Genomic DNA, 22,383 nt, shown 5'->3' with positions numbered 1-22,383 from the left:
GTGTGTCTGTGTGTCTGTGTGTCTGTGTGTCTGTGTGTCTGTGTGTCATGAATGAACTGAGGGTGCACAGTTTATACCAGGAATTTATTTAGTAAAAAGCAGACATTTCCCATTTTGAAAACAAAGTTATACAGAATTCTGCAGACTGACCTCATTCTAGACTCTTATTTTCCTCGCTCCTGTTTATGAGTTGAGGATCTGAGTTATTAAAGCTCAAGTTATTGATTCATTCCATCATCAGCAGAGCTAATGTTCGAGCTCAGCCCTTAAACCCTATTTCCTTTCAGCCAGTCTGTTTACCATTCAACACAAGAAGCTGTTACAAATGCCAAGTGGCAGGAGCAACATCCCAGGATATTGTGTCCCTCATTCCGTTCCCTGCTATTGTGCCACAGTGGGTAGTGAGCACACCTCTCTGGGTCCTCAGGGGTTGATTGCTGGAAGGAGATTACAACACACAGATTAACATTCCATCACAGTGCTGAGGGTTTGCCATGGATTTTAGAGATTCCTTTGGTACATTTGGAGAAAGATGTAGACATTCTCCGGGTGGCCTGGACAATAAACCGCCTTCAGCAACAACACGAAGAACAGATTGGCTGTTGATTTATCCACTTGCTCTTTACGGAACACCAATACTGTTTAAACAGTCACTCCTTTCCAAACCTAAATCGTGTTGTGAACTGCTTTGTGATTAGCCAGCAACATAACCATTTCTACTTTAGAAAAAAATCCTTCAAGCACAGCAAATATCCCAAAAACTTCATACAGGTGAAAATAATTGGACTACTAGCCAATGGAAAAATGTCTTTGACAGTAAGGTCAAGATGGAAGACAACAGACTGATGTCAAGGGAGTGGGGGTTGGGGGGGGTGGTCAGGGGAGCAGAAGAGGGGAGGGAGTTGGAGGGTAGTAGGTGGAGGGAACAGGTTGGAGGAAGGAGCAGAGTAGGGGAGGGAGTAGGTGGGGGAGGGATTGTAGGGTCAGAACGTGCAGGTAGACTCAACAGCAGCTGGGAATTGTTGGGGGTGAAATGGTGAGATCTTGGAGAAAATGCCATCAGATGGAGTTTTAGACAATGACTAGAGGAGTTTTGGAACTCTGATTAAGCAGCAGGTATATGTACAAGTCATTTGGCACAAAGTTTCTTAGCTGAGGGTTTAGTATAATGTTTTATGTTATGTCTTAGCAACACGGTAGTTAATGAATGCATAAAGGCACCCTGTGTGCACCTATCTGTCCACTCCCTCACTGTTAATATATGCCATCTACAAGATGCACTGCAATAATTTAGCAAGGTTCCTCTGATAGCACTTTCCCGACCCATGACCACTTCCATCAAGAAGGAAAAGGGCAATAGATACATGGGAACACAACCCCTGCAAGAGAGATAGCAAGAACTGCAGATGCTGGAGTCAGAGTCAATACTGTGTGAAGCTGGAAGAACACAGCAGGTCGGGCAGCATCATTGGAGCAGGAAAGTCGACATTTCAGGTCGGGACCCTTCATCAGGACTGAAGAAGGGTCCTGACCTGAAACGTTGACTTTCCTGCTCCTCTAATGCTGCCTGGTCTGCTGTATTCCTCCAGCTCCACACAGTATTGACACAACCCCCCCTGCAAGTTCCTCTCCGAGCCACTCACCATCCTGACTTGGAAATATATCGCCATTCCTTCAGTGTCACTGGGTCAAAATCCTGGAATTCCCTCTCTAACGACATTGTGGGTCAACCCACAGCACATGGACTGCAGAGGTTCAAGAAGGCAGCTCACCCCCAACTTCTCAAGGGGGCATTTAGGGACACGCAATAAATGCTGGCCCAGCCAGCAACACCCACATCCCACAAATGAATAAAATAATTTTGCCTCCAATACCAACACTCAGTAGCAGCAGTGTGTACCATCTACAAGATGCACTGCAGAAATTCACCAAAGATCCTTAGACAGCTCCTTCCAAACCCATGACCACTAGCATCCAGAAGGACAACGGCAGCAGATGCATGGGAACATGAGCCCCTGCAAGTTCCCCACAAAGCCCTACCCCATCCTGAAATGGAATTATATTGCTGGTCCTTCAGATTTTTCAAGTCAAAATCTTGGATCTCCCTCTCTGGCAGCAGTGTCAGTGTCCCTAAATCACATAGACAGCAGTAACTCACCACCGCCTTCAAGGGCAATCAGGAATGGACAATAAATGCTGGCCCAGTCAATGACACTCCCATCCCCTGAAACAACAAAAAAAAACTCTTCACATCCTGAAAAAGTCAGTGTAATGCTGAAATTGTGAAGAACTACCCTTGCAGCAAGACCTGGTCAATATTTGATTGGTACTGGATTGGTGTTCCTGGTGGGTTACTTCAGGAACCACTTGTTGCTCACCAGTATTATTAGTCACATCCACTGCATGAGTTCTCCTCATTTGGATAGTGGGTATATTTTAATACTAGCTACAAGATGGCTGTTAGTTTAACCTGTCAGTGCCAGTCCCCATTGCCTTCTCAATAAAAACTGAAAGAACTGTGGATGCTGTAAATGCTCTGAGGAAGGGTCACCGGATCCGAAACATTAACTCTGTTTTTTCCTCACAGATGCTGCCAGACCTGCTGAGCTTTTCCAGCAATTTTGTTTTTGTTCCCATTGTCTTCCCTTTGTTTTCTTCAATGAACTCTGGACCTATTTGCAACACTGGGGGGCTTCAAATTCCTGAACACCGGACAATACCATGAGCTGCTGTCTATCTGGCTGGTTCTCTGTACTCACATTTTAAAGTAATTATGAGCAAGTTCATGGACCTCGTTACCAAACCACCAATGTTTGCTGTTGAGTCTATGAATTGTCACTGTTTTTGCTGTCTTTAAAATTCAGCTGAAATCTGTTTTCTGGTTGGCAATTCCCAATCATTGTGAACAGAGGTGAGTGTGTTTCTCACTGAGGGATTGACACTGACCCCCAAGTACTTATTACCCAAACCCTATACTGACCCCACACTGGCACCCCAGGAACAGGCACCCCTTCAGAGAAAAAAAATCCTCCTCATCTTTATTTTAAATGGGTGACCCCGTGCTTTGAGATGATGTTGAATGGTGCAAGACTCTTCCACAAGCGGGAACAGCCTTCTGCATCCATCCTGTTGAAGTCCCCTAAGAATCTTGGGTTTCAATAAGGTCACTTCTCATTCTTCTCACTCTCAAACTGAATGCTAAAATCTACCATGTCGTGGTCACTGTTCCATAGCTCTGAAAGCACTCATTAAACATGCCTCATTGTACATTGATAACACATAGAGTATTGTGAGCAGTTTTGGTCTCCTTGTTTGAGGAAGGATGTTCTGAAAATGGAAGGAGTGCAGCAAAGGTTTCCCAGACTGATTCCTGGGATGGTAGGACTGACGTATGAAGAGGGACTGGATCGGGAGTTTAGATAAATTGCGGGGGTTGGGGGGGACTTCTAGAAACCTATAACATTCTAAATTTCAACTGAGAGGAAAAGATTTTCTCCTTTCTGTCCTAAAACTGCAACCCCTAATTTTTAAACAGTGCCTCTTTCTACACTTACCCACAAGAGGAAGCATCTTTCCCACACCCACCTTTTCAAGCCCATTCAGGATGTTATACACTTAAATCAGTCACCCCCTCACTGTTCTAAATGCCAGGGAAACAAGCCCAGTCTGTCCAACCTTTCCTCGTGAGACAGTCCGCTCAATCCAGGTATTATTCTCATAAACCTCCTCTTGAACCACCGGCAATCCATTTACGTCCTTCAAACTCGAACTGTGCTCAGTGTTCAAGATGTACCCTGTATACATGATGCATAATCTCATTTATGGTTCGAGTCCTGTTGTCAGAAAGGTTATCATTTTTTTAGCTGCCTTGATTGTGTGCGGTACCTGTTAATTACCTCATTTATGACTAAAGTACCAGAACATTGTGATTCCTTTACATCTTGGAATTCTGCAGTCATTCTCCATTTATATAATACGCTGCTTTTTATTCTTCCTGCTGAAATGAACAATTTCATATTTTCCCGCAAAATACTCCATTTGCTAGATTTTTGCTCCTCACTGAACTCATTTATGTCAGCCTGAACTTCATTGTGTTCTCTGACAACGTATTTTCCAACCTATCTTTGTGTCAGTTGTAGATTTAGCTACCATACGTTTGTTCCCCTCATCAAAGTCATTGATATAAATTATTGAAAAAGAGTTGAGGCCCCAGCACAGACCCCTCCTGCCAATTGAGATAAAGACCATTCATGCAATCTCTGTTTTCTGGCAGCCAACCAATCTTCTATCTCCGCTAATATGTTACCCCCAATACCATAAGACCTTACCTTACGTTGTAACTTTTATCTGATACATTATTAAATGCCTTCTGGAAATCCAAGGCTAGTACATTGACAGGCTCCTGGTACAAATGTTACTCCTTTAAAGTACTCTGATAAGTTGACAAAATGTGATTTCACACAATGCTGATTCTTTCCAATTACTGTGAGGTTTTTCTAAGTGCCCAGTTATAACCTCCTTCAATGATTTGTTTTAACACCCTCTCGATGATGGGTAAACTAAGTGGCCGATAGCTTCTTGTTTTCTGCCTTTCTCCGCTTGTGAATAAAGGAGTTGTATTTGCTACTTTCCAGTTTAATGCAACCTTTCCAGAATCAGTAAATTTTGGAAAATTATCACTAAGGCATCGAGTCTCTCATTAGCAAAGTGGGGGTAGGTGAACGAGGGCAAGAGGAGGTGTGAGTTGACATGGATGTTAGAAAATTTGGTTGTGGCATAGAACCAGCAGAGCCTCAGCAGTGAGGTCAAAGTGTTGCTGTTTGAAGTCAAAGTGCAGGTTTTGGTGAGTGTTGGGCTTTGCTGAGGAGGGGGGCAACATTAAGGTACGGTCTCTCCTTTTCTCTCAATCCAGTAGTTACTAGAGGAGGAGTAATGGCCGTTAGCGGAGTGGTCTATTCCTCCTGTGTGATGTGGGAGATCAGGGAAAAGTCAAATGCCGCTTAAAACAATGACAGCAGGAAGTGTGTCATACTGTGTGGATCAGTTGGAGCATAATAAAGGATGTGGTCAAACCAGAGCTTCCTCCAAGTGGATAGATGGGTGATGGCCAGGAGGGACAGGCAGGCAGTGCAGGAGTCGCCTGTAGTTATTCCCCTCTCGAACAGGGGGACACCCTTTTAATTACTTAACATGGGCATTGGCCCCTCGGGAAGGCAGCAGTGGTGGGAGCTCGAGCAGTGGCACCACAGCTGGCACTGTTGTACAATGGAAGGGGGGAATGGGATGAGGGTCAAAGTGTAGGCAAGTGGTAGTGATAGGGGACTCTTGTACAGAAAGTCAGTAGTTTCTGTGGCTATGAGCGAGACTGCACAATGATTTGTTGCTACCCTGGTGCCAGGGCCAGGTCTGTCTCTGAGCAGGTACAGGATATTCTGAAAGAGGAAGGTGAACAGTCACAGGTTGTTGTCCCTATTGGAACTAATGACTTAGGCAGAAAGAGAGAGGAGGTCGTGCAAAGAGAATTAGGTAGAAAGTGAAGAGCAGGGATTTCTCCCTGTGCCATGTGCTAGTAAGGCCAGAAATAGTAAGATAATACTGATGAATGTGTGGCTAAAGAACTGGTGTAGGAGGGAGCGATTTAGATATCGGGATCATTGAGATCTCTTCCGGGGCAGGATGGACGTGTACAAGAAGGATGGGTGCATTTAAACTGGAGAGGCACCAATATCCTGGCCGGGACTTCTGCTAGTGCCACTCAAGCAGGTTTAAACTAGTGTGGCAGGGGATGGGAACCAAAACAGTAGGTCAGCATGTGGAGTGATTGAGGAGAAGGTAGAGGTTAAGTTAAGTAACTCTAATGGGAAGAACAGGCAGGGCCAGGTTAATGAGCACAGCAGCACTGGTGGTTTGAAGTGTGTTTATTTTAATGCAAGAAGTATAACAGGCAAGGCTGATAAGCTTAGAGCCTGGATTAATACATGGAACTATGATACTTTAGCCCTGACAGTAACTTTGTTGAGAGAAGGACAGAACCGACAGCTCAATGTTCCAGCATTTAGATGTTTTCAATGTAACAGAGAGGGACATAAAACAGATGGGGAGTTTTCATAGAAGCCCTACAGTGTGGAAACAGGCCCTTCGGCCCAATAAGTCCACACCAACCCTCAAAGCATCCCACCCAGACCCATCCCCCATAACCCACCTAATCTACACATCCTGATACTATGGGCAATTTAGCATGGCCAATCCACCTAACCTGCACATCTTCGGACTGTGGGAGGAAACCAGAGCACCCAGAGGAAACCCACGCAGACACAGGGAGAATGTGCAAACTCCACACAGATAGTTACCTGAGGGTAGAATTGAACCTAGGTCGCTGACACTGTGAGGCAGCAGTGCTAACCACTGAGCCACGGTGCCATCCCTCTGTTTAGGATATGATCCGAGTGAGTTGTGATGCTGATTAAGGAGAATGTCACAGAAGACAATGAGAGGGCATCTTGCAGGGCTCATCCAGTGAAGCCATATGGGTAGAACTCGGGCATAAGTCTAATGGGACTCTCTTGCTGTCTCAACTCCACATACTGGAAGCAACTACAATGGCTTGCCAGCCCGGATCCTGAAGAAAATTTTAACCGTTTGGCCAAGGCTTAGCTTTGTTTTGGGGTTTTGCTGTGGGCTGACCTAGAGTCCCTCTGTTTAGGATATGTCCTGAGTGAGGTTATGCAAATGTCTTCACTCACACGTTGTCCCCAAAGCACAGTCAGACTGATGAGGGTGTCTACTTCCATTGGAATGCACTGTAACTCATAAGCTCCACTTTTAGCACTTTCTGATGACAAAGCCAGTTGTAGTGCCTGTTTGAAGTCCAGCTGTGCTTCACGTAGTGGGCGCTTTTGCATTATTACATCATTAATCCCACATAGCAAATGGCCTCTTAGCATCTCATTAAGGGTCTGGTGACCCTTCCTCAGACCCGAAATGTTAATTCTGTTTTCTCCTTCACAGATGCTGCCAGACCTGCTGAGCTTTTCCAGCAACTTTGTTTTTGTGTCAGAGGTTCTGTTCACTCTTAGAGCTGGCTCTGAGGGAACTGGATCAGTGCCAAGGACTCTCCACGTGTAAATAAGGAGTGACTTGGTGATGGGACACCTTCCTCAGAGGGTCACCAGCAACTTTGTTTTTGTTCCTGATTTACAGCATCTGCAGTTCTTTTGGTTTTTACTTAGAACCTCTGACATGCCTGTACTTTTTTCAGAGCCAGTCCCTAGAATGAGGAAACCTCTGAATCCCCTGTTTTTCATTTATTATCCATCCCCCCCACCCCGAAAAACTCGGGAGTTCCAGCAGTAATGGGTATATTTTCCTCATATCGCCCATGATTTGTGTGAATGTGTAGTGACTTAGTAAAAAGACACTATTGTGCTAATACTTTATTCCATATTTTCCACCACCAGGAGAGCACTTATGTAGCCAGTAAAACTTTAATAAGTGAGGCCTAATGACGCCTATGCTTGTGTCGGGGGAGAAAAAGTGAAAGGGGAGGGTAAAGACGAAATCAATTTGGGGATGGAGAGGGAAATAAATCACTCAGCTTCCCGCAGTGCCCACCTCTCCCTAAAGGCATTGAAGACATACGTGTATTTTTCTGTATACCTGTATCACTAGATCTCTCTGCTCTCCTACCCCATTCAGTTTTTTTAAATTGCTAAATTGTGGATATGTTTCTGTTTTTGTTTTCTCTGACCAGCCAGCTCTGAGCCAGTCCTTAGAATGAGGAGACTCTCTGAATCTACTGATATTTTTTTCATCACCTGCAGCGTGTGTCTATGTGCAGGAACTCAGTTGAAGACACAATGTGCGAAAAAAACTTTATTCAATAGTCCCACCAATAGGAAAACACCCATGTGGCTAAGAAGCCAGCAACAAGCAAAGCCCGATAGAGGCAACACTGACATGAAGAAAGTGAAGGGGGAGGGTAGGGATTAAAACAAACTAGAGTATGATGGGGAAATAAACCACTCCAGCTGTGAGGTGCCTATCCCTCCCTAAAGGCATCAAGGACACACCTGCTTATATCAGTCAGCCTGCGCTCCTGGACTAGACCAGATTAACAGCCCAACCAGGGAACTTGTCTGCAGTGAAGTCCACCCAGTTGATCTTGTTATAATCAGTACTCTTTGAAAACCTGCTTGATGTGTTTAAACCTGATTTTATTGCTGTACAGTTTATGATCAATGGGTGGGTGGCACTTAAGACATATGTGAAGTGATATTGCTCGCAAAGTTAGATTGGAAACATTGGGTTGTGCTCTGACAGAACTCTGGCTGGCGTGGTGATATATTGTCTGCTGAAGCAGTTTGAAAATATGATCACATGCCCTAAAATGTCAGACAAGGATTCAAAAACAAAGTGGTCCAGATTTAAAGCAACCTAATTGGATAAAAAATTTAACAACTAATGGACTAATTAGATTGTCAAAGAGGAAATAGAGATCCTTTTGGATAATGGCTGGCCAGCTGAGACCTGTAGCTGCATTTCCCGCCCCATGTGAGGATATCAGGACTGCCCGCATATTGTAGTACCATGGATATCCAACAACGGTGAATCAAAATACAGAAGGGAGATAGCGGGCTTGACGATATGGTGCAATGAAAACAGCCTCAGGAGAACACGCCCCCATCTACATCAACGGAACTGAGGTTGAGAGAGTGAAGACCATCAAGTTCCTCAGAGTGACGATAAACAATGATCTGCCCTGGACTTCCCATGTAGATGCAACAGTCAAGAAGGTACAACAGTGCCTCTTCTTCCTACGGCAGCTCAGGAAATTTGACCTGTCCATAAGGTCCCTCACCAACTTCTACAGATGCACCATTGAAAGCAAACTGTCCGGGCGCATAACGCCCTGGTACGGCAACTGCTCTGTCCAGGACCATAAAAATCTACAGAAGGTGGTGTGCACAGCCCAGACCATCACAGAAGCCAACCTTCCATCCATGGACTCCATTTACACGGCTCGCTGCCGCGGAAAGGCGGCCAACATCATCAAAGACCCATCACATCCTGGTAATGATCTCCTACAACCTCTTCCATCAGGCAGAAGATACAGAAGCCTGAACACACACGCACCAGCAGGTTCAGGAACAGCTTCTTTGTGACTGTTTTAAGACAGTTGAATGGACTCTAGCCTCAAACAATGCTGATCTTACTAACGTTGATCTCACCTAGCGCACACCTAGTGCAATGTAACCTGTATGCTTCTAAATCTTTTTGATCTGTACATCCTTACTTACTATGGTCTGCCTGTGCTGCTTGTAAACAAAGCTTTTCACTGTACTTCAGAACACATGACAATAAGTCAATCAGTGTAGCGAAGTGACTCCAGCTGCTTGAGCTCAAGCTTCGAGTTTCCAAACTTGGGAGCATCTGGAGTCACTGCAGAACTTCCAAGAGGATAACCATGTCCTGGATTGGATTGTCCAGGAGGTAGCTGCCCTTGACTACAGGGTCATCAGGATACCAGACTGTTGGCCATCCGGAAGACGAGGAAGAGGCCGAAAGGTCAAGAATTTTAAGGCTTTGTGCTGGAAGTGGCGGCATCCAGACCTTGGCACCAAAGGGTAATCGACTGAGGGGGGGTTGGGGAGGTGTATGTAAGTGCTGTTAGTGGAACAGCAAGGAATAGAATTGAAGTTGTGACAGGAGATTCTGTAGGTGGGGTACAGGCAGGAGCTTCTATTAATATTACACTGAATCCCTCTGGTCTGTCATCTCCTTAATGCCGGAGTAAATGATATCAGTGAGACGGTGCAGGATATTCTGTTGGGAGGAAGTGAGCCAGGAGTAGTACCAATCAACTAATGACATGGTGAGGATTGTGATCAGATTTTAAATAGCTGGGGAGAATGTTTAAAAACTCAGACTTCAGGGAGATAACTCACAGAGCTACGTGCTAGTGAGAGTAAAAGCAGGAAGCTACAGAGGATCTATGTGCCTGATGTAGGACAGAGACCAAATCTGGATCATAGCGTCCCAACAGAGCAAAAAGAGGCCATTCAGCTCATCACGTCAGCAGCAACCCTCTAAAGAGCATCCCACCTGCACCCACACTCCAGTAACCCCTCATTAACCATGGCTAATCCACCTAACCTGCACACCTTTGGGACTGTGGGAGGAAACTGGAGCACCTGGTCTGCACCCACAGACACGGGGAGAATGTGCAAACTCCACACAGACAGTCACCCGAGGCTGGGATCAAACCCGGGTCCCTGCTGCTGTGAGGCACCAGTGCTACCCACTGAGCCACTGTGCTGCCAGGAAGATGCTTCTGAAAGGATAGGTTGCACCTTAACAGGGCTGGCAGGCAAGTGCGCATGATTTGACTTATTTTATTGCGATCACGTGTACCTAAGTACAGTGCCCACATGGCAGTTAAGAGTCAACCACATGGCTTGGGTCTGGACTCACATGTGGGCCAGACCAGGTAGGGATGGCAGATTTCCTTCCCTAACGGACATTAGTGAACCAGTTAGGTTTTTCCAATAATCGACAATGGATTCATTAGACCCTTAATTCCAGATTTTTTATTTTTATTGAATTCAAATTCCACAATCTTCCTTGGTGGGATTTGGATCTGAGTCCCCAAAACATTATCTGGGTTTCTGGATTAACAGTACATGATAATACCACAAGGCCATCCCCAAAAGCATGTTATCACCCCTCAACACAGGAAATCAGGCCCCACCATTCCTAGGGTCCTCATAAAAGTTAAATATTTTGTAAGAGTTTGCAAAGTTCCCCAATTTCCCTGTCTTTTAGACACAGGTTGACAGAAAGCATGGACCAAGTTTCTGTACTTAACAAGAATTGCTGTTTATTATGAAAAAGTAGATTCCAATGTCTGTAGTTATGAACTTTGACACATGCTCTATTTAACTGGTAGTTATAAATAGAGACATTGAATGCAAAACAAGAAAATTATGCTGAAACTTTAAAACCTTTTCATTACACCAGCGCTGGTATTTGGGTTAAGTTCTGGTCACCACCTTTATGGGTGGTGCTTTCTTTCTGAAGTCGATGATCAGTTCTTTAGTTTTGCCAACATTGAGAGACAGATTGTTTTTATTGCACCATGTCACCAAGCCCTCTATCTCCTTTTTGTATTCTGACTCATCGTTGTTTGATGTCCGTCCCACTGCGGTGGTATTGTCAGCGAACTTGTAGATGGCGTTCTTTTGGAATTTGGCAACAGAGTCGGTGTACAGGGAGCACCGTAGGGGGCTGAGGATGCATCCTTGGGGGGCTCCAGTGTAGAATGTTATTGTGGAGGAGGTGCAGTTATCTATCCTCGCTGATTGTGGCCTATTGGTCAGAAAGCTGAGGATCCAGTTGCAGAGGGCGGAGCCAAGACCAAGGTCACTGAGTTTAGAGATCAGTCTGGAAGGGATTATGGTGTTGAAGGTGGAGCTGTAGTCAACGAGCAGGAGTCTGATGTAGGTACCTTAAGGTTAGTTATAAATGCTAGACTTGTTCTCAATGAAACAAAGGGGAGTGAGGTGAGATCTAATAGATGTGTATATGATTCTGGCAGACTTAGATAAAGTGAACAAGGATTAGGAAGACAGGTTTAAGATTTCAGTTAAAAATCTTCATCTTCACATGAAAGATACCTTCCGTCTTGTTGCACAGTATGATCACTGCACCAAACAGACTCGGAGGTCACCCAAAACTCTCCTTCTCATGCCTGAAATCACATCAAATTCCATTTCTCTATCTTCTATCCTCACTGAACCACATCAGCTCCTGATAGAGCAATGCCTCAATTCTATAATTCTCAGCTTTGTTTTCAAGTTACTCAGTGGTTTTCCCCTCTCTATAGCTTCACCATCTCCTCCACAACCCTCTGAGATGGTCGTGCTCCCCAAATTCTGGTCTCCCTGGTTTTTAATGGCTCCCCTCGTTGGTGGCTGAGCCTTTGTGCCTCCGCTCAACTCCAGCATTTCCTCCTGAATCTCTTCATTTCTTTCGTCTTTTGAACTGAGCTTTCAGTTCTCTGACCTCCTCATATAGCCTGCAAAATACATTTGGATGTCATATTGCATTAAAGGTGCTATATAAATGCAAGTTATTGTTGACCATCTCATCAGGACAGATTAATTGTATTTCTAATTTAAATGAAGAGCAAGGAGACTTCTTAGTGGAAGGAGAACAGCAACAAATTAATGAGCATCATCGGCACCAAAGACCATCAGGTTTTGACTAAAAGGACATAGTCTCCATGGTAATCTGTTTGGCAAGTCCAAAACTGCTTGGTGGAAACCAGGCAGCTACTTTGTGTTGTTCCTGATGGACTGTTACCACGACCAGTCCTGTGATATGTTCCAGCACCGTTTGTGAAGCCGTATCCCTTACCTTACAAACAAAAGATAAAAATATTTGTTCAGATTTCTCACAGATACACAAGACACTATCTAGCCCTGGAGTCTCAAACCATTCCACAAACTCTCTGCAGTTCATGTTATATGTGGGATTTCCCAGTTAATCATCCAAACGTGCTTTGTTGGTGGGATAATGACAGGAAGAAAATTCAGATCAAGGTCATCCAGACAATTGTAGGAAGATTTATTTGCCATAATTGTTACCAAAGCTGGTGGACATGAAGAATGTACTGAATTCCTCTCATGGCATCTTGTTAAAATCTCCATAACACTTCTACCTCCAGGCTTTACCCTCAGCTCATCAGCTGCTGAAGCCCTCAACCTTCAATCCCAGTACTGTCCTGGCCAGCTTCCCATCCTCCATTAGACAGAAGGCTATGCTTATTAAAACTCTGCTGCATATTTGAACGCACAGCACATCCCATCACCATTTGATGGGTTAGTGTAGAGGCAGCTTTACTTTCACGTTTTTTAAAAAAAGTAATCCCTTGCTTTACTTGTCCTGGGACTGTTTGGGGATGTTGTACAAAGAACCTTAATTTGTATCTAACCCCATGCTGTACCTGTCCTGGGTATGTTTGATAGGGACAGTGTAGAGAGAGCTTTGCTCTGCATCTAAACCCATGCTATCCCTGTCCTGGGAGTGTTTGATCCCAACATTTACTGTACATAGTTGATGTAAAACTTTTAATCGGTACATACTTTGGTTGTGCTGTGAATCATTTGAGGATAAGTTTGTCATTAAGTGGGAAATGAAGCCTTTTATCTCTGGAGCATTGTTTTCAGAATCTGAAAGGCTGAGCAGACCATATAGAGAGCCTTTCTGCTCCTATGATGCTGCTTGGCCTGCTGTGTTCATCCAGCTCTACACCTTGTTGTCTCGGATTCTCCAGCATCTGCAGTTCCTACTATCTCAGATGTTCAACACTTGCTGCTTATTTTTTAAAATCTAGATGTTTCCAAAGCCTACCCCCTGTTCGTCTCTGAGCCTGCCCAGATTCTCCATCTGTCTCATTGGGTCCTTTTAAAATGAGTCCTTTTGGTTCCTGTGCCAACAATCTTTCATTTGCTGTCAATACAGTTCTTTTTAATTAGAACAGACTCTACATTCCTCCATGAAACAAATGAAATTGTATTTTTCTGCCCTCACAAAACCCAGTGGCCTTGTCAGAAATCAGTTTTCTAAATGGTGCACATTGTTGAGACGATCAGGAATTTATCTATTTTAAGCAAGAAGTGATTAAATTAAAGATGTCAACTATTGGAAATACTAACAGATATAGTATTTAACTTTTATCAACTATTCCTAATCCTAACTCTGTTTCCCAAAACTTTTCAACTGTGTAATTCCTTTAACTTTTATATCTACTAAAATCCCAAATTTGCTGCTCACAATGTGGTATCCTCTACCTGGGGAAACGAAGCATAGACTGGGTGACCACTTTGCAGAACACCTATGTTCTGCTCGCAAAAAAGACCCTGAGCTTCCAATTACCTGCCACTTTAACGCACCACCCTGTTCTTTGGCTAACATCTCTGTCTCTGGCTTGCTGCAGTTTTCCAGCGAAGCTCAACACAAGCTGGAGGAACAACACCTCATTTTCCGCCTGGGGACCATACAGCCCTCCGGACTCAATATTGAGTTCAATAATTTCAGGGCCTAAACTCTCCCATGTCCCATGTCCCAGCCCCCTACCCCACACACCAGGCCTTGTTACCACATAGCCTGCCATTACACACCCCCTGTTAGTCACTAACAGTCCCGATTAACAACTATTCACCCTCCCAGCCTGATCGTTAGCAACTCTTGGTCTGTCCAACTGCTCTTCTCTCTCTTTAGGCTCTATCCTATCATTTACTCCCTACCCCATCCACCTCCCCTATTTTCTGCATATAAACTAACGATTTCCCAGCCACCATCAGTTCTGAGGAAGGGTCACTGGACCCAAAATGTTAACTCTGTTTTTTCCTTCACAAATGCTGCCAGACCTGCTGAGCTTTTCTAGCAACTTTTGTTTTTGTTCCTGTTACATTAGCTCTCTTGCTCCCGAATTTATCCCACTCTTAAAAATTCAGTCTGGAAAAAGAAATATGTTACAAATTATTTCCAGCAGTTTGACCATCAGGCCAGAGGAATCGGTAAATTTATCAGACTTTTAAGTCAAACAGATGTTACCACATGTGTTCTAGCTGTGGTCACCATTGGCAACAAAACCTACTGAGGTCAGATTTTCATCATAACCCACTGGGCAGTGATCAGGTACAGACTTTCTTCTCTTTATTCTTTCATGGGATTTGGGCAACACTGGTACAGCCAGCGTTTGTTGCCTTTCTCTAAGTGCCCTAGTACAAACTGTCTTCCTAGGCCATTTCAGAGGGCAGATTGCTGTGGGTCAAGAATCACATTATATTGCCAAAAAAAATTCCAGGAGTCTGATGGCACATGAGTTAAGGATGCACATTGAAACGAGGGGATATGGTGTAATTGCCAGTCACTGAGACATAGAAGAGAGAAGGGCAGAAGAGGCAGCTCAATATTCCAGGATATAGCATCTTCAGGTGAGACAGGGAAGGAGGAGAAGATGTTGCAGTATTAATCCGGAAATCTCTTAAAGCAGTAAAGAGGAATGTCACCTTAAAAGCTCCTCAAATGAAGCCACATGGGTAGCACTTAAAAACCAAAAAAGAGCTATCACATTGCTGGGAAAGTGCAATAGGTCCCTTAACAATCCAAGAGCAATAGAAGAGCAGATATGGAGGTAAGTTGCAGGGAGGTGTAAAAGTAATAGGGTGCTAATAGTAGGACATTTTCAAAATTCCCAACACTAAATCAGGTAGTCATAGTGTGAAAGGTTTTGAAGGAGCAGAATTCTTCAAATGGATCCAGGAGCGCTTTTTAATCCAGTACACAGAAGGCTCTGCTAGGCCCTGGGCGAGGGCCCGATGTATCAGCGTGAGGGCTATTTTGCAGACAGCCATCATATCACGTTAGATTCAAGAATGTCCTGGAAAATGACAAGGATGAGCCCGAAATCAAAGTTCCAAACTTAGGGAAGGCCGATTTTAATAAGGTCAGATATGATTTAGCCAGAGAGGACTGGGAGCCGATACTTTCAGGTAAATTGTGTCAGAGCTGTGGAACACATTGAAGAAGGAACAAGGGAGAGTAGACAGCCAACAAATTCCAATAAAGAAAAAGGGCAGGACCATTAATTCCTGTAAATGCTGGATATCGAGGGATAGACAGCATTGAATAAAGAGAAAAGGGGGAGGCTTATGGCAGATAACTGACTCAAAGCAGCCAAGTTCTAGAGGAATACAGAATGTTCAAGAGGGAACTTAAAAAGGAGATTGATTTCTAAATGTGGATCTAAAGGATACTGGCAGGTTAAATCAAGGGAAATATAAATAGTGTTACAGGTACATTAAGGGTAAAAAGATAATGGGGGAAAGAGTAGGGTCCAGTAATGTTTACACCACTCAAATGCTAAGCAATAACCATTTCCAATAAGAGACAATCTAACCATCACCCATTGACATTCAACTGTGTTACCATCACTGAGTCCCCCACTATCAACATCCTAGGAATTACCATTGACCAGAAACTAAACCGGACTCACCATATAAATATAGTGGCTATAAGAGCAGGTCAGAGATAGGAATCCTGCAATGACTAACTCACCTTCTGACTTCCCAAAGTCTGTCCACCATCTACAAGGCATAAGTCACGAGTGTGATGGAATACTCCCCACTTGCCCGGATGGGTGCAGCTCCAACAACACTCCAGAAGCTCAACACAATCCACGACAAAGCAGCCCGCTTGATTGGCATCACATCCACAAGCATCCACTCCCTCCACCACCGACGTTTAGAAGCAGCAGTGTGTACTATCTACACGATGCACTGCAGAAATTCACCAAAGATCCTCAGATAGCACCTTCCAAACCCACAACCACTTCCATCTAGAAGGACAAGGGCAGCAGACAAATGGGGACACGACCACCTTCAAGTTACCCTCCAAGCCACTCACCATCTTGACTTGGATCATATATCACCATTCCTTCACTGTTGCTGGTCACAATTGTGGAACTCCCTCCCTACAACAAGTGGACTGCAGCAGTTCAAGAAGGCAGCTCCTCCTTCTCAAGGGGCAACTAGGGACAGGCAATAAATGCTGGGCCCAGCTAGTGCTGCCTACTTTCTACCAGTGAGCAAAATACAAAGGACACAAGTAGGGTCCTAACTGAATACTTTGTGTTGGTGTTCACTAGTGAGAGGGATGATATAGGTATAGAAATTAGGGAAAAGGTCTGTGAGACAATTAAATAAATTAGCATAACCAGAGAGGAGGTTCTGAGTGATCTGTCAGGCTTAAGATTCAATTAATTTAATTACCAGGGCCAGATGAAATGTTGAGTGAGGCAAGGGAGGAAATAGCAGAGGCACTTGCAAAGTGTTCACTTCCTCTCTGGCCACAGGAGAGGTGACAGAGGATCGGAGGACAGCCAATGTGCTACTGTTATTCCAGAAGGAGCAAAGGATAAATCAGGAAACTACAGGCCAGTCAGTCTAACTCCAGTGCTGAAAACAACAAATACTGGAATTCGCAGCGAGTCAGGCAGCATCCATCGAGACAGAGAGCAAGCTAACATCTGAATCTAGGTGACTCTTCATCAGAGCAAACATGAAGCTTTGAAGAAGAGTCATCTAGATTCGAAGCGTTAGCTTGCTCTCTCTCTCTGTGGATGCTGCCAGACCTGCTGTGATCTCCAGCATTTGTTATTTTCAATACAGGTTCCAACATCTGCAGGAATTTGCTCCTACATTGAGTCTAACCTCAGTAGTGGGTTAACTATTGGAAACAATTTTGAGGGACCACATTAATCTGCATTTCAGCGGCAGGGGTTAATCAAGAACAGTCAGCGTGGTTTCGTTAAGGGGAGGTCGTGTCTGAGCAAGCTGGTTGAATTTTCCAAAGAGGTATCAGGTGTGTAGATGAAGACACTGCATTCAACATGATGTACTTGAACTACAGCAAGGCTTTTGACAAAGTCCCACATGGGAAACCGATAGTAAAAGTAAGACCCCAGAGGATCCAAGGAAATTTGGAAGATTGGAACCACAATTATTTGAGTGGCAGGAGGCAGAATGGGATACTGTGGGATGTTTAGCGAGTGGAATTGCCCAGGGACCAGTGTTGGGGCTCTTGTTTTTTGTATTTATATCGATGATTTAGACTTGAATGTAAGAGGGTTGATCAGTAAGATGCAGTTGATACAAAAATTGATGGTGAGGAGGATAGCCTTAGATCTTAGGAGGACACTGATGGGTTGGTCAGATGGTCTCCTAAGTGACAAATAGAATTCAATGTGGATAAGTGTGAGGTGATGCACTTGTAAAAACAAGCAAAGCAAAGGAATACATAAACAGTAGGTCCCTGGGAAGCGCCAAGGATTAGAGGGACCTTGGTGTGCATGTCCATCAATGCCGTGAGGTAGTGGGACAGGTAAATTAAGGGGTTAAAAAGTCATATAGTGTCCTTCCCTTCCTTTGTTGAAGGATTCAGTTTAAGATCAAAGAGGTGTTTGATACGCTTGCCTTATTGGTCAGTGCATTGAGTATAGGAGTTGGGAGGTCATGTTGAGGCCGTACTGACATTGGTTAGGCCAGTTTTGGAGTATTGCATGCAATTCTGGTCTCACAGCTAACGGAAAGATGTTGTGAAACTGGAGAGGATTCAGAAAAGATTTACAAAGATGTTACCAGGGTTGGAGGGTTTCAGCTAAAGGGAGAGGCTGAGTAGGCTGGGGCTATTTTCCCTAGAGCATCAAAGGCTGAGGGGTGACCTTATAGAAGTTTATAAAATCATGAGGGACATGGATAGGGTAAAGAGTCAAGGTCTTCTCCACAGGATAGTGGTGTCTAAAACTAGAGGGCCATAGGTTTAAGGTGAGAGGGGAAAGATTTAAAAGGGACCTAAGGGGCAACTTTTTTACATTGAGGGTGGAGTGTGTATGGAATGAACTGCCAGAGGAAGTTGTGGAGGCTGGTATAATTACAACTTTAAAAATGCATCTGGATGAATACATAAATAGGAAGGGTTTAGAGGGACATGGGCCAAATGCTGGCAAATGGGACTAGATTAATCTAGTGCATCTGGTGGGTACGGATAAATTGGATGAAGGGTCTGTTTCGATGCTGTACAACTCTGAATGTGGGTTTATGCTGATACTGTATAAATTGTTGACTAGGCCTCAGCTAGAGTATTGTGTGCAGTTCTGGAATCCACATTATAGGAGAGAGGTAATAGCACTGGAGAAGGTGCCAAAAAGATTTACCAGGATATTGCACGGGCTGGAGAGATTCAGTAATGAAGAGAGATTGGACAGATTGGACTTGATTTCCTTGGAGCAGAGGAGACTGAGAGGGGGCATGATTGAGATAATATTGAGGGGTATAGACAGGGTAGACAGGAAGGAATCTTTCCCCCAATGGAGGGAATCACTGACCCTCTAAGAGGGGAAAAAATCTCTCATCTCCTTCTTAAATGAAAACCCCTTTTTTAAAACTGTCTCACCTTGTTGTAGACACTCTCACAAAGGGAAACATCCTCTCAGCATCCACCTCAAGTCCCCTCAGGATCTTCTATCTCAATAAGAAAGGGCAGTGCTACCATGCAGACTGGCAAAGGGATATCTCCTTTCGAACAGTCAGTTAGCCACTCAGCTCCTGACCATGTTTGGACAAAGGCCATAATGAAGTCAAAAGAGCTGAATTCCCAAGGTGAGGTGAGAGTGGTTGCCCATGACATCAAGGCCATGTTCAACTGAGTGTGGCATCAAGGAGCCCTAGCAAACCTGGAATCAATGGGTATCAGGGGGCAAACTCTCCACTAGTTGGAGTCATACCTGACATACGGGAAGATGATTGTGGTTGTTGAAGGTCAGTCATCTCAGCTCCAGGACATCTCTGCAGGAGTTCCTCAGGTTAGTGTCCTAGGCCCAACCATCATCAGCAGCTTCATCAATCCCTCAATCCCTCCATCCCTCCATCGTACAGATGTTCACCGACGATTGCAAAGTGTTCAGCACCATTTGCGACTCCTCAAATACTGAAGCAGCCTGTGTCCATTCACAGCAAACCCTCGGCAATTTCAAGACTTGGACTGACAAATGGGAAATAACATTGTCTGGCAGTTGTGTGGCAGTAATGCTCAATGATGTTACCATCACAGAATCCCCCACTATTCAACCTACTTACTACTGACCAAAAACTGAACTAGACCAGTTATATAAATGCTGTGGCTACCGGAGTAGTACAGATGTTAGGGATCCTGCAGCAAGTAACACACCTATATCCTGAACCCTGTTCACCATCTGCTAGGCACTAGTCAGAATGCTTATGCAATTGTTTCTACTTTGCCTAGATGTGTACAGCTTCAACAATACAAGTAGTTCTTCTATAACACATCTTTCATTAACGTGAATTGGCTGTAACGCAGTTGATGAATAGCGGACGCTGTTTGGATAACCAACTTTCTGCTGTACAGGTTTAGCGACTTTCTGTAGCGATTTCCCTATAACATGATTTTCTGTAGTGCGAGGTCACATAAGAACACAACTATCGTGTTATAGGAGAAATACCTGTACTCAAAAACCTAGATAGCATTCGGGACAAAGCAGCCCGCTTGTTTAGCAATCCACCTAGCAACTTAACCATCCACTCCCTCTACCACTGACGCTCAGTAGCAGCAGTGTGTACTATCTACAAGATGTACTACAGAAATTCACCAAAGATCCTCAGACAACACCTTCCAAACCCACAGCCACTTCCTTCTAGAAGGACAAGGGCAGCAGATACATGGGAACACCATCCCCTGGAAGTTCCCCTCCAAGCCGCTCACCATCCTGACTTGGAAATATGTCACCATCCCTTCACTGTCACTGGGTCAGAATCCTGGAATTCCCTCCCTAAGTGCATTCTGAGTCAACCTACAATAGATGGACTGCAGCAGTTCAAAAGGCAGCTCATCCCCACCTTCTCAAGGAGGCAAGTAGGAACAGGCAATAGCTGAGCCAGCAAGGTCCATGTCATATTAATAAATGAAAAATCATGTTGCTGGTATAAGTGAAATACCATGCATGCTGGAAATCTGAAATAAACACAGAACATGCTGGAGAAATTCAGCACATCTGTCAGTATCTGTGGAGAGAGAAGTAGAGTTGATGTTTTGTGTCTAATGTGCACTTCTTTAGAACCGAAAGGGACTGGAAATCAACCATTTTAATGCTTTTGTTGGGGTGGAGGGGTGGTGGAGGTTGGAGAGAGGATTGAGTGGAGTGGAAGGAGTGTTGTGATGTCAGATGGGTGTAGATATTGTAGGTTAACCAGGTGAATACTAGTGATCGATCTAATTAGTGAGGGAGTCAAACGTAAACAGTATTACCGACAAACACAGTGTTCAAACTCCTAGTTCCTGACATGCTACAAATCGATCTGTAATTCGGGTCTCAGCCCATTAACTCAGTTCCTCTCTCCACAGTTCCTGCTCACTGCTCCTAGCACTTACTGTTTTTATTTCCAGCATGTGTACAGTATTTTGCTTTTGTAAAGTTGGATACAGATTAAGGAGACATCTTGATGTTGGTTTTACTGATGACTCTGTTATACTGCAGACAGTAGCTGCTTCTAAATTCCTGCTGCTTTTCCTGGCCAATACAACCACCCTCCCCTCACTGCAAACCCTGTCTCTTTGAAGGTGCTCCTTCGGCCCTTCAAAATCCCCTCCTAATTCGGGAGTCAGAGATCAGCCAATACTGCACAGGTCTGTACCTCATTGCGTCTCAAGCTGATTCTTCTAGACCATTGCACAGAAAACTGGCACGGACACTGGGCAGATTGACCTCCTGTGCTAGAACAATTCTGTGATCACCGTTTCTCAGGCTTCTCACATCATCAAACACCACCCCTTACAAATCCTCTCTTTGTTCAACTCGAGGGATTTCTGCAAACCCATGCCACTGATTCTGTTCACTCGTTTGTTGCCGGAATTGTCCAGTGATAATGATAGTGAAATGCTGAAGTGGCTCAGGGAGGGGACTGCCTGAAATCCTGAACCTTTCAGAGATTGAGCAGAAAGAACTGGAGCCCAGGAGGAGGCTGATGTGGGTTTGGATCTCCCACAGAGAGAGGTTTCTCTGTGATGCTCAGGGATCACTGTATGCTTCACATTGGCTGATTTCTGTTCTGTAACCCTTGATCTTGATTTCCAGGTGAACGTGTTGGTTATGGGAACACTGAAGACCTTTGGACTTTTCTTTGTGGCTTTCCAGGACGTGTTTGGGGGGTCCTCCGAGCAGATCAGCTGGGTCGGGTCCATCATGTCTAGTCTGCGCCTTTCTGCAGGTAACTAGGAGCTTGGAGCATTGCCTGACGGAGTAATCTCAAACTGATGCATCCTGCAGTCAAGGGAAGGGGTTGTTGACAGTGTTTGCTCCTTTTTTGTATGCCCCTTGCTGTTTCCCCCTTACGCCCAGGAGACAGGTCCTGCCCCATCCCTCCCCCCCGCCACCCAACATACCAAGTTTACTTAGCCACATTTAAATTTGAATGGAGACTGACAGGCGAACAGTGACTCAGTTCTCACTGAGGGGATGGTTTTGAATTCTCTCCCTTCTTATGAAGCTCTGGCCATTGAAACTGGCCATGAACTGAAGTTGGACCAAAGACCCAGCCAGTGCCATAGTCAGGCAGGTTTGTCAAAGGGAAACAAAGAATTTTGCCTGAAGCAAGCTGGACACTAAGAAAATACACACCTGGGTGCATGTATTAAGTGAGACAACAAGGTGCAGAGCTGGATGAACACAGCAGGCCAAGCAGCATCATAGGATAGGGTTAAGGTGCAGAGCTGGATGAACACAGCAGGCCAAGCAGCATCATAGGA

The 22,383-nt window shown here is 44.6% G+C and overlaps 1 protein-coding gene across 1 annotated transcript in view; it reads left to right on the top strand.

Moving 5' to 3' along the window:
• LOC109919430 (monocarboxylate transporter 5-like) overlaps positions 1 to 22,383 on the top strand; it is an 83,100-nt gene that overhangs the window by 2,437 nt on the left and 58,280 nt on the right. The window contains exon 3 of the mRNA XM_048611797.1: positions 21,713 to 21,845. Within this exon, the coding sequence (XP_048467754.1) occupies positions 21,713 to 21,845 (133 nt within the window). The remainder of the gene's footprint in view (positions 1 to 21,712; positions 21,846 to 22,383) is intronic.

The sequence above is a fragment of the Rhincodon typus genome, chromosome 25 (genome assembly GCF_021869965.1).
Source record: "Rhincodon typus isolate 14 chromosome 25, sRhiTyp1.1, whole genome shotgun sequence".
Taxonomy (NCBI): domain Eukaryota; kingdom Metazoa; phylum Chordata; class Chondrichthyes; order Orectolobiformes; family Rhincodontidae; genus Rhincodon; species Rhincodon typus.
This window is presented reverse-complemented; position numbering and strand designations above follow the sequence as displayed.